The sequence below is a fragment of the Saccostrea cucullata genome, unplaced genomic scaffold (genome assembly GCF_032062105.1).
Source record: "Saccostrea cucullata isolate Sc308-1 unplaced genomic scaffold, CSIRO_AGI_Scuc_v1 ctg1558, whole genome shotgun sequence".
NCBI classification, from domain to species: Eukaryota; Metazoa; Mollusca; class Bivalvia; order Ostreida; family Ostreidae; genus Saccostrea; species Saccostrea cuccullata.
The window spans coordinates 370,533-387,157 of NW_026933071.1; the positions used below are offsets into that span (position 1 = coordinate 370,533).

The following is a 16,625-nucleotide window of genomic DNA, read 5'->3' on the forward strand; positions in this document are numbered from 1 at the left end:
TAAATTAAACGCTAAACATGTGTTATATTTTTATATCGGGTTCAAGCTCCGACATGAGGACGTCAACAGACGTTCAGGTCGGTCAATCGTTCAGGTCAGATGTCAGTGCAAATAGGTAAAAAGGGAAGTAAAACTAAAAGTAAACAAAGGTTATAAACAAGGTTGGAAGATTTACGTCACGTATTTCCTGTTCTTTACAAATACATATCATTTCTACAAATGATTTTTTTTTGCTGGTAAGTTTTATCAACTCTTTTCAGGGTTTATTTTGAAGTTGGATAACAACTGATTATTTACACCGAAATATGAATTTTGTAATACACATATGTTATCGTAAACGCTTAGACTGATAGATAAATTAGTGCCAGCTGTTATGGATCCGTTAGAAATAAATCTTGGTGATATCAGTGACCTTTATACTGTTTATTGTGACATAGATCTATTTTTAATGGATGTATTATACAATGTATATAACTTTGTCATATTCTGCAATTTTTTTTTTATTTTAAAAAATACTAGAGCAAATAATTAAGTTAATGTTAATATGTTGATGATGTGACCATTAGGGCAAGCGCAGGCACTTATTCAGTTTTAATGTACATTGGGCTTATCAAACTTTCCTTGACATTTGTTCGTCTATACTCTCGGACATCACATTACGTTGTATGTAAGTTGCATTACCAAACAAAGCCAGAATAGTACTGATTTTGATAAAAAAAAGCTTCATTTATTATTTATCTGCAATATATCATAATTCAAATCAAGGTTAGTTAAAAAACATTTGTTAATTAAACTTTTGATTTTGTTCTTTTGAGAACGTAACTTTAAATTTAGCAAGCGATGCATTCTGGGAACAGAGTAACTGCAGAAAAAAAGTCATCAGAATCAATATGCAAAGTCTGTGTTTTCTCTTCACCCAGGCATTGCTTATAAAGCTCGCAGTGACAAGCGGTGCTTTGTGCCGCTCACTGAGCTCACTATGAAATTTATAAATTATTATACCCCCCGCAAACGAAGTTTGGGGGGGTATATAGGAATCACCTTGTCCGTCTGTCCGTCCGTCCGTCTAGCTGTCCGTCCGTCCAGCTGTCCGTCTGTCTGTGCAATCGTGTCCGGTCCATATCTTTCTTACAGAGGGACATTAGAATCTACTACTCCACACTAAGATTGCCCATGACCCAAGGGTGTGTCATGACCTTGACCCAAGGTCATTTGGGGAAGTTCAAGGTCACTTGAAGAAACATTTCATAAATCATGTTTGATACATATCTTTTATGGATAAATTTGGTAGGTTCTCATTTCACACAAAGATTGCCCATAACCCAAGGATGTGTCATGACCTTGACCCAAGGTCATTTGGGAAAGTTCAAGGTCACAGGAAGAAAAATTACAAAATTCTTGTCCGGTCCATATCTTTCTTATGGATAAACTTGGTAGGTTTTCATTTCACACAAAGATTGCCCATGACCCAAGGGTGTGTTGTGACCTTGATCCAAGGTCATTTAGGGAAGTTCAAGGTCACTGGAAGAAAAATTTCATAATTTTGTCCGGTCCATATCTTTCTTATGGATAAACTTGGTAGGTTCTCATTTCACACAAAGATTGCCCATGACCCAAGGGAGTGTCATGACCTTGACCCAAGGTCATTTGGAGAAGTTCAAGGTCACTGGAAGAAAAATTTCATAATTGGTGTCCGGTCCATATCTTTCTTATCGATAAACTTGGTAGATTCTCATTTCACACAAAGATTGCCCATGACCCAAGGGTATGTCATGACCTCGACCCAAGGTCATTTGGGGAAGTTCAAGGTCACTGGAAGAAAAATTTCATAATTCATGTCCGGTCTATATTTTTCTTATGGAAAAATTTGGTAGGTTCTCATTTCACTCAAAGATTGCCAATGACCCAAGGGTGTGTCATGACCTTAACCCAAGGTCATTTGGGGAAGTTCAAGGTCACTGGAATAAAAATTTCATAATTCGTGTTTGATACATATCTTTATTATGGAAGAACTTACTTCTGAAAAACCCAGCGGGGGTATTTTGTCCCGTTTGGACAGTTCTAGTTATTTTTTATTTCAGTCTGAGATTGTCAGCCCATGAAAATGTAATCTGTTCTTGGATATCGTCCTACATGTAGTATCTCTAGTCACCTTTATGGAAATCCAGGATTCTAACTTGATCGTCCTCTTCAAATCTGGAACAACAGATAACAGTGACCCTTACTTAAAGGTCAGATATCATGGTTAAATTTTAACACATTTTTCCATCACTCAGTGTTACTTATTTTTAGGTTATAACCCATTAAGTACCAGTACATGGTTAGAGTGAATTGAAGTGACACTATAATAGTGTGTTTGTCATGTCCATCTTGGAACTTTTTGTCATTCTCATTTTGTTTTTAGCTCAGATTCAAAGAATTGTTTAAGATATTTTTATTAAACTTTATTCATTAATCAATACAATTTTAATTATATTAACTACTTTCTTTCGAATTTTAAAACAGTTTACATTAATTTGTGTTCTGTTATTACAAAGAACTGAACAAGCCTGGAGATTATAAATAGGATTACCCATGTACTCCTATGAAATGATCATTTCAGTGGTTGAACTCTATATAATTATTAATACATTCAAGCTATAGAATTTTAAACTTAAAACCTGATTGTTCTTTTTCTTTTCAGTTATTGGAAAAACATGGCTTCAAGGGTCACTGCATCCCCATCCTAGATTTCAACTTCATTAACCTTGTCCAGTATGGTCAGCTACTGAAGAAACTGGACAAATATCTGGCCATCGTGTTCACTAGTCCCCGGGCCGTGCAGGCGACGCAGATGGTCCTTAGTTCAGTGGGTAAGAAAACAACCAAGCTATTATGCAAGACAGTCTGCTCACAACATTTCATTCTTGTGTATGTTTATATATCATTATGTATAGTTACTTAAGAAATGTCAGACACCTTTTTCCCCTTTAAATTTTCTAAAGTGTTCTTGGTTTATAAAACAAATTTTCATGAAAGTATATTTCATAAAGTTTTTTATTTTTTATTTAAATTTCATACATGTAATAACATATTATACTGTATTATATGAATAATATACACTATATAATAGGAGTATTTCAAAATAATAATGAAGTTTGTTTTCTTCTAGACATCCCAATGAGCTTCATTAAGAAAGTGAAATGTTATACAGTGGGAAAGGCTACTGCCCAAGCAGGTAACATAACCCTAGAAAGAGAGTATTTTCATGACAAAATAATGTAATTAGTTGAAATTTTTACATTTTTACACCAAATATTTTTCATATCATTATTTGCTGGGTGTGTTTGATTTGTTCAGTTGTAACACTGCAGTTACTGTTACACTAAAAGAATGTTCTTGCATTATGATTTCTTGCTTATAATTTTAATTTCTTTTATTAGATAAATAAATAAACCATCTTCAATACTAAGGAAAAATTTTATTTGGTGAAAGTGCAAGTTGTTTATTTATTTTTCAGCCAAGAAACTGGGTTTTGATCCATCAGGGGAATGTTCTGGCAATGCAGAACTCTTGTCACAGTTTATTGTTCAAGGTAGGCATGCTCTCTGTATTGCTTTCCCTTTGTTGTTTATGGACTTCCATGAATATAGCTTATAGTAGTTAATAATAATCAACTTGAAGGTAAAGGATAAGGATATCTAAAATATAATTGTTTGAAATTGATTGACTCTAAGCAACTTGATTAATATTATTCATCACAACATTTAAGACAAAATCAAATTACTTTATAAGGTGTTGAGTATTAACAGGACTCCAGATTCTTTATAACTGGGACCATTCCCATTCAGCTACAAAAGAAATCATTTCTCTGTTATATGTGTTTTGATTTCCCTTAGAGTCATTGATTTCCCTTAGAGTCATTGATTTTACAAATATCTATGGCCCGAGCCCCATTCCCGAAAAATAGTATGATAGCCCAGGTTTTAAAAATTATATTTCCTCTGTTTACAGAAAATAAGTGTGCTGAGAACCGAGAGGTGCTGTTTCCCTGCGGTAATCTGTGTAGAGATGTAATACGAGAAACGCTGACAGCTCACAGCCAGTGTAAAAGTATGTATCCATTACGTACGTTATCTTCATCTGTATAAAGATGTAATACGAGAAACTCTGACAGCTCACAGCCAGTGTAAAAGTATGTATCCATTACGTACGTTATCTTAATCTGTATAAAGACATAATACGAGAAACTCTAACAACCCACAGCCAGTGTAAAAGTATGTATCCATTACGTACGTTATCTTAATCTGTATAAAGACATAATATGAGAAACTCACAGTCATTGTAAAAGTATGTATCCAATACATACTTTATCGTTAATAATTTGACCAGAGGGTGTGATATGACCTTGATACAAGGTCACCAAGATTGTGTGGGCAAGTTCAAGGTCACTTTTCCAGAAGATAGCTTTCTTAAAGTACTGAGTTCTTGGTTTTAAATATTCTTTCCTTTTCTCTACAACTGGAGCTTCTACCCTGACCACTTAGGTGTAAGGCCAACAATTAAAAAAATGATTTGTTTGATGTACTCCGACTGACCCATCAAAAATGCCCCTTCCCAATTATTTTTTTCATTAATTTGAATTTATAATTTTTTTTAAAAATTCCATGGAAATAGACATAATGTTTCATTTTAAAGATTGATAATTTCACAAAGAAGCTTTCTTTTTAATGAACGTTTTTGTAGCAATAAACATTACATCTGTCTTCTACATTGCATAATGAAAACATCAAAGTCTGCAGGTTTTTTGTAATAAGAAATCAATTTGTCAGATGGCAAAAAAAAACCTACGGTACCTAACTACCCACCTTGAAAAATGTTGGTCGGCATACAAACAGAATTTTTTATATGATGGCCTAAGTCCTTGTGGAGGTTCATTTATAGCTTCACTTTATAAGTGTGTGAATGATTTTTGCAAACCTTGTTTGCTTGTTTAATGAACACTGCATATTAGTAGCAATTCATCATTCCAGTATTTCAAACAATCTCCAAGTGGTTTCATATACTGGTAGCAATGTGTTACTTTGCTTCATTCTTCTATCTACAAAAAGTTTATGTACTGTTTTATCTATTTTCAGTTTTCCGTTTGGAAGAAATAAAAGTTTATGAAACAATAGCCAAAGAAGATATATATGATGAACTGTTTAGGATCACCCAGAGCAAGGTAATACATGTATATCTATCATGTTTAATAGTAAATTAGCTTAAATTCAAAAAAAAAAAAGATAAATGAATTAGCACAATATAGCCATATACCCGTATACAATATCTCATGATATATACTTCTACAAAGATTCTAAGTAACCCAAAAGAAGATAAGTTATATGTTTGGCAGTGTAGTAGATGTAATATGAAGCACAGTATAGATAATCCACAGATTTTTTCACGATATGAAAACAGTTGGGGTTAGCCCCCTTTGTACAGTTAACCAAGTACTGGAGTTTCAGAGCAATATCACAAAAAATTACCCCTCCAGGCCATCTTTAAAAAAATTGTTTGTTTGACCTCTTTCAACTGGCTGAAAACTTTTTTAACCCCTGGGAAACAATAATTTTAATCTCTGTATTCCTGAATTTTTTCATCCCGCCATGTACATGTATGTATGTTGAAAATTTTCTAGGAAAAAATTTCTAACCCAATATTACCCATTTTTTTCCCAAGTGGGAAGAGGTCAAACAGACATTATTTTAAAGATGGCCCCACCAGTGAGTATTTTTTTTTTGGAGGTGGGGAGAAGCCGGGAGGGAGGGGAGATAAAATTTTTTTTCTTCAAGTATTTTGTGGGACTGGTAGAATTTTTCATATCTTTAACACATAAATCAAAATTGTACACAATTTTCAGGATTGTTACTTTGGTCTAAATAAAACCAGATTCTACACCCACATTTTTCGTTTCGTATATACATGTACATGTAATGGAGGAGAATGCTCACAGACTACACCCTAGCGTTTTCACAGTGGGTGAATAAACCAAACCTAGTGGTCCGGGTTTTTTTTTTTACCTCAATCATACATCACTGGTCCTATTAAGGGCTTATGATTAATATCACTGTACCAAAATAACCTGTAAAAATGATTATTGACAAGATAAGGAATTTGTAGAAATGTCAATCACAACATTGTACAGTAACACTAGATCTTAGAGGATTTAATATCCTGGCTGAATTTAACTCACTAGTGGGCGGGATCCTGTAATATTTCATTAGATAAGACCCGTTAACCCAGCAGCTCTGAATGTCAAGGACTGGGTTGATCCGTGTATGGGGATATTTTAAACCTTGTCTCACCACGTGCTAGTAACTTAATATGTCATGTCCTCAAGAAATATAGGGTGTTTGTTACTATAAATAGCCCCCAGCAGCAACAGGAAGTTGTTTTGGTCTCTTTATGGGTTGTTATTAACTGGTGATAAATTTACAGTCTTAAGGTTCCAGGGTGTTAAAGGGTAAGTTATTGATTCATAGCAGCTTCTTGTTACTAGATGTGGAGATCTGAAGTTTTGATTGAGGAATATCACTGATGTTTTTCTCCTTCAAAGCAGAAGAGTTAAATGTTTTTGTTAACCTTTATACATTATATTATATTTTCATGTGAAATACTTGAATTTGATCTGTCCAGAAATGTGGCCTGCTTTTGTCACCCTCTGAATGATGTAAAAAAAAAAAAAAAAAAAACTAAAAAGATAGAACTTAGCAACAGTCAAAATTTCCTATATAGCTTTTAACGCAAGTTACATGTACATTTCTGTACACCTGACTTAAGTCGGAGGTAAATAAAGTGATGCTACAATGCATAGTTTCTTTATCATTAAGCAGAAAACATTATTCACGATGCATCGCAGCATGTAAATTCATTTGGTTGCTTAGGAAGTAAATTCCTTATCCAGGATGATCACTCAACGGTGTACAGGGATGTACTCTGGTTGTATTCTATACCCTTGGCTTTTGCCTTTGGAGGTAATGGGGTAAAACCAGGGGTAAATCACTGTACACCTTTGATTGCCCCGAATAACCAATAATATTTCTCTGTTATCTACATTTATCTCCTTTATTGTATACACAGGTGCCTATACATGCCATAGTGATGTTTAGTCCCTCTGGTGTTCCCGTACTTATCAACACAATAAGAAAGTGTCCACAGCTGTCATTACACTCAGTCAAGGTAAGTGTAATGTAACACACATAGAAAGTGTCCACATCTGTCATTACACTCAGTCAAGGTTAGTGTAACACACATAGAAAGTGTCCACAGCTGTCATTACACTCAGTCAAGGTAAGTGTAATGTAACAGACAGAGAAAGTGTCCACAACTGTCATTACACTCAGTCAAGGTAAGTGTAATGTAACACACAGAGAAAGTGTCCACAGCTGTCATTACACTCAGTCAAGGTTAGTGTAGTGTAACACACAGAGAAAGTGTCCACAGCTGTCATTACACTCAGTCAAGGTAAGTGTAACACACAGAGAAAGTGTCCACAGCTGTCATTACACTCAGTCAAGGTAAGTGTAACACACAGAGAAAGTGTCCACAGCTGTCATTACACTCAGTCAAGGTTAGTGTAGTGTAACACACATAGAAAGTGTCCACAACTGTCATTACACTCAGTCAAGGTTAGTGTAGTGTAACACTCTGAGAAAGTGTCCACAGCTGTCATTACACTCAATCATGGTAAGTGTAATGTAACACACAAAAAAAGTGTCCACAACTGTCATTACACTCAGTCAAGGTTAGTGTAAGACATATAGACAGTGTCCACAGCTGTCATTACACTCAGTCAAGGTAAGTGTAATGTAACACACAGAGAAAGTGTCCACAACTGACATTACACTCAGTAAAGGTTAGTGTAGTGCAACACACATAGAAAGTGTCTATGGCTTTCATTACACTCAGTCAAGGTAAGTGTAATGTAACACACAGAGAAAGTGTCCACAGCTGTCATTACACTCAGTCAAGGTAAGTGTAGTGCAACACTCTGAGAAAGTGTCCACAACTGTCATTACACTCAGTCAAGGTAAGTGTAATGTAACACACAGAGAAAGTGTCCACAGCTGTCATTACACTCAGTCAAGGTTTGTGTAACACTCTGAGAAAGTGTCCACAGCTGTCATTACACCCAGTCAAGGTTAGTGTAGCACATAGAGAAAGTGTCCACAGCTGTCATTACACTCAGTCAAGATAAGTGTAATGTAACACACAGATAAAGTGTCCACAACTGTCATTACACTCAGTCAAGGTTAGTGTAATGTAACACACAGAGAAAGTGTCCACAGCTGTCATTACACTCAGTCAAGGTTTGTGTAAACACTCTGAGAAAGTGTCCACAGCTGTCATTACACTCAGTTAAGGTAAGTGTAATATAACACACAGAGAAAGTGTCCACAACTGTCATTACACTCAGTCAAGGTTAGTGTAACACACAGAGAAAGTGTCCACAGCTGTCATTACACTCAGTCAAGGTTAGTGTAATGTAACACACATAGAAAGTGTCCACAACTGTCATTACACTCAGTCAAGGTTTGTGTAACACTCTGAGAAAGTGTTCACAGCTGTCATTACACCTAATCAAGGTTAGTGTAATTAACACACATAGAAAGTGTCCACAACTGTCATTACACTCAATAAAAGTTAGTGTAAAGTAACACATATAGAAAGTGTCCATAACTGTCAATACACTCAGTCAAGGTTAGTGTAACACACAGAGAAAGTGTCCTTAGCTGTCATTACCCCCAGTCAAGGTTAGTGTAATGTAACACACAGAGAAAGTGCCCACAGCTGTCATTACACTCAGTCAAGGTTAGTGTAACACACAGAGAAAGTGTCCACATCTGTCATTACACTCAGTCAAGGTTTGTGTAATGTAACACACAGAGAAAGTGTCCACATCTGTTCTTACACTCAGTCAATATAGCATAACACACTGTGAAATGTCCACAGTTCAGTACATACATGTTGTTATCTGATAGACTCAGTGAAATTTGGTGTCAGATAGGCTTCATTAGATATTTCAATCTAAAATAAGTCTACCTCTTTAAAAACTTGATTTAATCAATGTCAGAAATGACGTACCTTAAAAGCACTAGGTTTTCCCCAAAGCAAGATTTCAAGAAATTTAAAGTTTTGTATGTTTGTTTTTAATTTTTTGTTGGGGGGGGGGGGGGTTAAGATTATTTTATGCACGGAGGGTTAATTATTTCAACGTAAAGCATTTCATTTCTTTTACTTTTATCAATGACGCTAATAGTCATTCGGGCTTCATTGGCATTTCGCAAACTTCCTTTGAATATAGTACAAGACACCCAGATCCACTAAGAATTATTGTAAAGAAGGTTTAAGAAATAGCTTTGTTCTTTCAAGCTTTAATTTCTTTTACCACCAAGCATTCTTGAACAAGCAAACACTTTCGGTCCCTTTGAAGTTTTTGCTGGTGTTATCGTTAGAATCAAATCAATCCAGACAAATTTAAGAGTACATTTAAATTATAAATATTTCAGAAAAAATCGTAGACAAATCTTCTCCAGCTGATGTAAACACAGCCCCACGCAGACAAACGATGACAAACTGATGTTGTTTAATCAAAACACATTTCATCACGCCACGCAGACAATCCGCCCCTCCCATTGTTACGGTCTATCGGATCCACCCTCTTCCATTCACACGCGCGGGTCAGGGGCAGACGGTACACAGCGCGTGAGTTTGATCGTCTGCCAAATGTATCGTCTGTGAAAACTGGGTAATGAAGGCGCGAACATAGTGTTTTCATTAGACGTGGGTTATCTCTGTGTGTTATAGATGGCCCGCTTCTGCTTCCCGTCAACGTTGAAGGGAAACGTAACTTTGTTCAACAGAAAATATCAGTCATTAGCGTTGTTTAAAAAGTTACTTCAAAGCACAGACGGCTATATCGCAACATTTGTTAAGCTTCACAGTTCGACAGCGCTATATTTTACCTTGGAATAATGATTTATCTCATGATTTGTAACAATTTATGTTTCCTAACTGTTATGTACTAGTATTTCTTCCTGAACATTTCAAAACCACACATCGCGATCTTAATGCAAATCAAGGGAAAGACGATTTTGTCCAGTTTATAACACAGCGGACCCCTCATTCTTCCGATTTCTTTTTTAAATCTAAGTTCAACACACTTTATTTCCTATTCGTGTATTTATTTTGCATTAAACATGTTACAAATCAGTGACGTAGAATCGTTTTTTAAAGTGGGGGGCCCAGCCAGAGAAAAAAAATTACTTACCTTAAAATGTTGACAAGAATAAAAATGCCCAAAGTCGAAAGTCCTCTTTGGGGGGGGGGGGCAACTTTTTTCAATGCGAACTTCTTTCAGTACCGATTTTTTTTTTACCTACAATAACACATTTCCATTATATCACAAAAAGTTGGGGGACCGACCGGCGTCTCAATGAACATTTCCTATAGCATAAGTAATGTTGGGAAAAGGGGGGGGTGCCCCCCACCCCCCTGTTGCTACACGTGCCTGCAAATGTAATATACTTATAGTCATAGTCGTGTGATTTGCGTCTGTCTATAGATTCTTTATTTTAGACTCGCAAAGTTTATATTGCGTAAAATAAGTCTGCATATATAGCTTTCGGATCAAGATCTTGAACATGTTTATCAGCAATAATTAGGGATGTCAACGAGTACCCGGTTAACCGGGTACTCGATCGAACGTCCGAGTATCGAATACTAAAATCGGTACTCGGTTACTCGGATGTATATTTTTGAATGTTTATAAACTTATTCATTAATGCATTAAACAATCTGTTTTATAACTTAAAATGCTCCTTGCACTTGTACATGCAGTAATTAGGGTTTCCTACGCCTCTAAATGACCGTACTTGCCTGTGACAGTGTTTATACAGTAATTATCATGACCAAGCACCTATTACTTGGCTTTTCTCACCTTCGGCTGTCTTCTACCCTTATTTTTGGTTTGCTTTAATTATTTGTTTTCACTGAACATCGTTTAAGGTCTAATTTGTTTAAATAAATTAAGTAATTTTGTCAATTCTCTGAGAAGTCGTAAATGATATTACACGTGCGATTGTTGATTGGTTGTGTTTGATTACATGCCAGTACAAATGGTTGAAGGCAAAGGCTTTAAAATACCGATTTCCATCGTTTCACCAAACTACAAAATACCGTCCCGTAAAACTATAAAATATAGGAGTGAAAAAGAGTACGAAACTCATAAATCCGCTCTGTTAAAAGAACTTGATCAAGTTCAAGTTGATACGGTACGTAGCTCTGACGACGGATACCTGGACGTCAAACGCAACAAAGAGTTACATTACATTTACGGAGTAGACTTTTTTTTTTTTTTTTACAAAAACACTGTGAACCTCTTATAATTCTATTTCTTTTGTTTATCTGATATTTAAATTGAACGTCAAAAAATGTTATTTAAATTTCGTCGTAACAAGTGCTCATCATTGTTACAACAGAAATACATTTACGGGTAAACCTCCAATCAGAGCATGTGGTTTTATTTCTATAAGAGTTTACAATGTTTTACAGTCATCAATTTACTTGTTCATATTTATTTACACTTTTTACCGAGTACCCGGGTACTCGATCGGAAAAACGTCCGAGTAACCGAGTACTAAAAATTGACCGATTTGACATCCCTAGCAATAATAGAATAAAAGCAGTGAGTTTGTTTAGGTAGTGACGCTTTTCGTGGAATCACATTACGATAAATTCATCGCTTATATTTATAAAATCCAGGTATCGGATTATAAGAAATCGTTGAAACTGAAAATCAGTTTACTTCCTACAAGTCAAGGTTGCTTCCTGGACCAGTGTAGGTTACTTCCTGGATCACTAATGTCGATTTCCTGAATAATGTACATGTACTTTATTTCCAGGACCAATGTTGATTACTTCCTGACCAACGTAGTTAACTTCCTGGAATAATGTACAGTAGTTTACCTCCTTAAGCAATGTAGTTAACTTCCTGACCAATGTAGTTTACTTCCTGACCAGTGTAGTTAACTTCCTGACCAATGTAGTTAACTTCCTGACAAATGTAGTTAACTTCCTGGCCAATGTAGTTTACTTTCTGACCTATGTAGTTTACTTCCTGACCAATATAGTTTACTTCCAGAACCAATGTACATGTAGTTTACTTCCAGAACCAATGTAGTTTACTTCCGGAACCAATGTAGTTTTCTTCCTGGAAGTCGTGAGAGAGGCATTTCTTAACATGACAAAATACGATTTTCTCGTTCTTTGTTAATTGATTTGGTTAATCATACCTAATCACTTTATAAAACCTTAGCTGCGCATTTATAATGAGACAGGTCTGACCGATTCATCAAGTACGAATTTCAAAGCCTGGCATTCTATGAGTCACTTCACTCTATCTAACAGTTAAAGTCCACCATTTTTTTAAAAAATCATATACATGTATATCTAAAATTGTTATAAATTAATCATATTTCATTTAAATCTTATCGTAAGAAAAAAAAATCTTTCATAAAAACATTCCAAACGAAAAATTGCCGCACCATGTTGGCCTTGAAGACAAAAAAAAAACCCCGGGTGTTATCAGTCCAGTAAGAATTAGCCATTATTTACTTATATCTATCTGGTGTCACCTGTTGAGATTTGTCAGGGGGGTTTATATTATCAATTGCATCATTCATCATCGTAGATGGATTATTTCATAAATCGCGCGATTTTCGGCGTTGTGTGGATATTGTGGGACAAATAATTTTGGTTGACGGACAGCTCCTAGGGTGTTTAGTCTTTCATTACAGCGGCGTGGCCGTGATATCATCGGTTAAATATTTCTTATGATAATCCTAGATAAATAGCTATCTTCTTACTGAGATCATCATGAAAATAATCTCTTGTGTTTTATTTAAATGACAGATAATGAGAAATGAATTTCTTTAGTTCTTTTAAGGATTTTTGCGTCTCTTTTAGCAATTATAAACTTTGGTCATAAAGATGAACTTGATGAACAACTATTCTCAATATGTGTCCTCTACAAAAATTAATTCTTTTTTTTTAAATTTAATTAAGTTTGTAGTCATTTACTCATTGGAAATTAAAACAGTTAATTAATGAAAGACAAATGTAATAATGAATCAGAATCAAGTTTTTAAAAAATGTTTCATGCCATTACATTGGTAATTCTAGTGAATTATTAGCCCTTACGTTCCTTTTACTAAGTTATTGCGGTAATATCCAAGGAAAATAAAACGTGTATTATTACAATGCACCTTTCAATAACCGACAGTCATGTTTTCTATAAATTCTATGTATATAGTTGAATTAGATAATTCTGTAGATACGAGAACTGAGGAAAAAACCTTATGTTCAGCCTCTTTTGATACAAAGCAGCGTTCTGCTCAAAGCTACAACGATGGACGATTTACGAGATTAACGTGTTTGTAAGCCGCTAAAGCTAATGGTTGTATATATCTCTAAGACAAGATAGATGTGCGACAATTTTCAACACAAAAATGCGCGCCAAAATTTTGGCGCAATTCGCGTACGACTTTCTGAATCAGATAACCTGTATGTTTTCCTGTCTATGACGTCACTGCATTCTTTGATTTCTGTTGACTAGATTCCGGGTTCTGCTGAAGAGGAAATTACGGTTGCGCCACCCTCACTAGAAACAAACACTGGCGATTTTTGTAGAATTTATGACGGCGTTTCGATTAGAATGTGATGATTTTTTGCTGATAAAGATTTATCTTTTGTTATTTTAGTGATATTCATCTTATTGTCGTCATTTTGATGTTTAGTTGTAGAAAATCCGTATTGCTTTGTACTTTGTTAAACTTGACCATCTGTGAGCGCCATTTTGATGACGTCATGTTACATGTACCTGTTCTATATTTGATGAACAATATATTTCTAAGGGTGAAATTAACCAGTCAGTAAAGTTAAACAAGATAATTTTTCCTTTAAAAATGAATTGTTTTGGATGCTGTCAGTGATACAATTGATGGAAAACAAAAGGCTTTAGTTAAGGTGGCGAATTAAAGGGGATCATAGTGGTAATCTAAGTCACCGCGGTTGCCCCCGGAAACATCTCTCACGAACATATTTTACATGATAGTAAATTTTAAAAAAAAACGTCCATTCATTGAAAGCATGCGCCCGAAGTGCACTAAAATGTTAGACATCTTGCCAAATTTTGCGTTTCTATAACCGAAAATAAAAAGAAGTTGCCGAACGAGGGTTGAAAGATTTTGACACAAAACCAAAACAGCGAGATTATTCAATAGTGAGAAAAACTTAACATAAGAACTACACTGTAGAGGTTTCTTTCTACACTACAAAATATCGAGGATTGGCTTTATCTCATTTTGTTATGCAAAGAATTTTTATTTAGAAATACATGTAGTTATTGAAAATACAATAATCTTGTTAGAAAATTTGTTATTTTCTTTGTTGACCCCCGCCCCCACCCACTTTACAAATAATACAATAAAGCGTCACAATATTTGGAGAGTGTTCGATTGGTATTTTCTCTTTTTTTTACACAGATTCTGGCAGTTGGACCAACAACGGAGAGTGAACTACAGAAGCACAATATGCCAGTGTACGCCACCCTCCGTCGTCCCGACCCCCAGAGTCTGATAGAGTGCCTACAGAAGTGAGGAAACCCCACCACCCCCGACAAAGAATGGAGCCATGTCTTTCAATGGTTTAATCTTAGTGCTATTGCCATATTGTATTAATATATAGTCATGCATTTAATACGAACATTGGCGAAGTGTACATAGAAAATCGACATTTGTGCTCAAAAATCACATGATTGCGGCCATGTTTTTCTTTTTAATCACCCTTCATATTTTTTTTAAACTTTTTAATCATGTTTTATATTTTTTTTCTTGGTTTTGGTGGGATTTTTGAGAAAAAGTGGCTTTTTTTCAATTGTAAGTTTTGTACGTATTTCCAATTCACTTCATTTTGTGACGGTCTAAGTCAAAACTGTTTATTTAATTTTATGGGTTTTGGGGTTTTAAAATTTTCTTTGAAATAGTCCCACATCAGAGTAATTGCACAACAAAAAACACATCTTTTAGGAGGCATATTTATGTATGCAGCATATTGTTTCTTGAATTTTAAGTGTTACAATGTATGTGCTAAACTTAAAGATATTAGGGCAGCAAACTGTGCAAGAATTATAGTTTTTGATAAGTTTAATTTGTGCCAATATTATTATACATATTTTTTTTTTGAATATAACAGTGTTTATTTATTCGTTTTATATGTTAATTGTTCATCCTAAAAGTCTTTTTTTTCAAAATTTGTTTCAAAAGGAAATAAAAGGGGCATCTTAATTTGCCTCATCCTTGGTCCCTAAAAATTTTCTTATTACTATTTTCATTTTTGCCAGCGTAAAATTTTACTTAGTATATGTATTTCCTGTTCCTGTTTTTTTTTTAATCATTTCTTTATCTATTTGATGTTACTACCTGAACAGAATAATTTCTTAATATTTCATGATCCGCCACTGGTATATGCATGTTGAGCTGCTGTTCTGGTTTATACACAATACGTCTATGATGGACATGCGTCTCAAATCGTTGATGTAAAAATAAAGTTGCTTGTATTCGTTCCGGTAATTTGTTATCTGTGTGCCACGTACACTTTTTTGTTTTAGAAATTAATTTATGAATAAAACGCAAAAAATTCAACATTTTTATTGTTTTTTTTTATACATCTTAATACAGTTTTCAATAATACGGTGCTTCTACCACATTTCCCCTACTTAATATTCATATTACCTGCTGGAAAGATAATGACGTTCACTAAATATATGACTTAATCAATTTTCAAACAGGTCAAGATTGTACACCTGCATTTAAAATGTCCTAGTTCAGTTTCAACCTGTTTTCTCAAGTTGAAGATCCAGTGATATACACCCCCCTCTTCCCCGCGAACCATGGGTAAATTTGATCAAACAGAACATTGCGGCTAGGAACATGAATTGAGTACGTTAGCTGATACATTATGCCTTTCAAGTGGAAAGGTAGGACCTTTAAATAAATTTAATGAGTCACAGAAACAAAAAGGGGGTTCTGAGACATATATAGGGGGAAATTCAATTTCTAAAAACTGTTTCATGTTTGAGTTTATCGGTATTACTTTGATTACTCTCAACAATTACCTCAGCTTTCAGTACTAGCAGTACTTTGATTTTTCATCGTTAGTATTGTGTGCAAAGTATTCCTTTTTCTATACGGAAGTACATGTATACTTTCTAACAAAGACAAGAGCCGTATCAATTAACAAAAGAACACACAAGAAATTTTAAGAATGAACATGGCAAAGTAAAGACAGAGGGATGTACAACCTGTTGAATTGACAGAAAAAAAGGTATAAAAATAAATCAGAGTCCTGATAGTGAAGATGAAGAAGTTCAACACTTTTTGATTTGATAGAGAATGTTCGAGTAAGTTTTCAAAAAACTTAATTTTAACTATCATGTTTGAATTAAAATTTAAAAGAAAATAATTTTTTTATTAAAATTAATGAAATACATTTGTGTAGAAACTGTTTTAGAATTGGCGTGAATGCTTATCCGTGAAAATCATTTT

General features: G+C 34.8%; 1 protein-coding gene across 2 annotated transcripts; it reads left to right on the top strand.

Annotated features, from left to right (window-relative positions):
* The first annotated feature begins 71 nt into the window (after positions 1-71).
* LOC134237183 (uroporphyrinogen-III synthase-like) lies at positions 72-15,722 on the top strand. 2 transcript variants are annotated; one of them, XM_062719283.1, is made up of 9 exons: positions 72-240; positions 2,088-2,231; positions 2,684-2,852; positions 3,152-3,217; positions 3,500-3,574; positions 3,994-4,092; positions 5,118-5,203; positions 7,102-7,200; positions 14,565-15,722. In XM_062719283.1, exons 2-9 carry the CDS (start codon positions 2,157-2,159, stop codon positions 14,676-14,678), a joined length of 783 nt encoding a protein of 260 aa, XP_062575267.1. In that variant the 5' UTR covers positions 72-240; positions 2,088-2,156; the 3' UTR covers positions 14,679-15,722. The 2 variants fall into 2 exon arrangements, with proteins under 2 accessions (XP_062575267.1, XP_062575268.1); XM_062719284.1 differs by having other exon boundaries at positions 86-115; positions 2,082-2,231.
* The last annotated feature ends 903 nt before the right edge of the window (positions 15,723-16,625 follow it).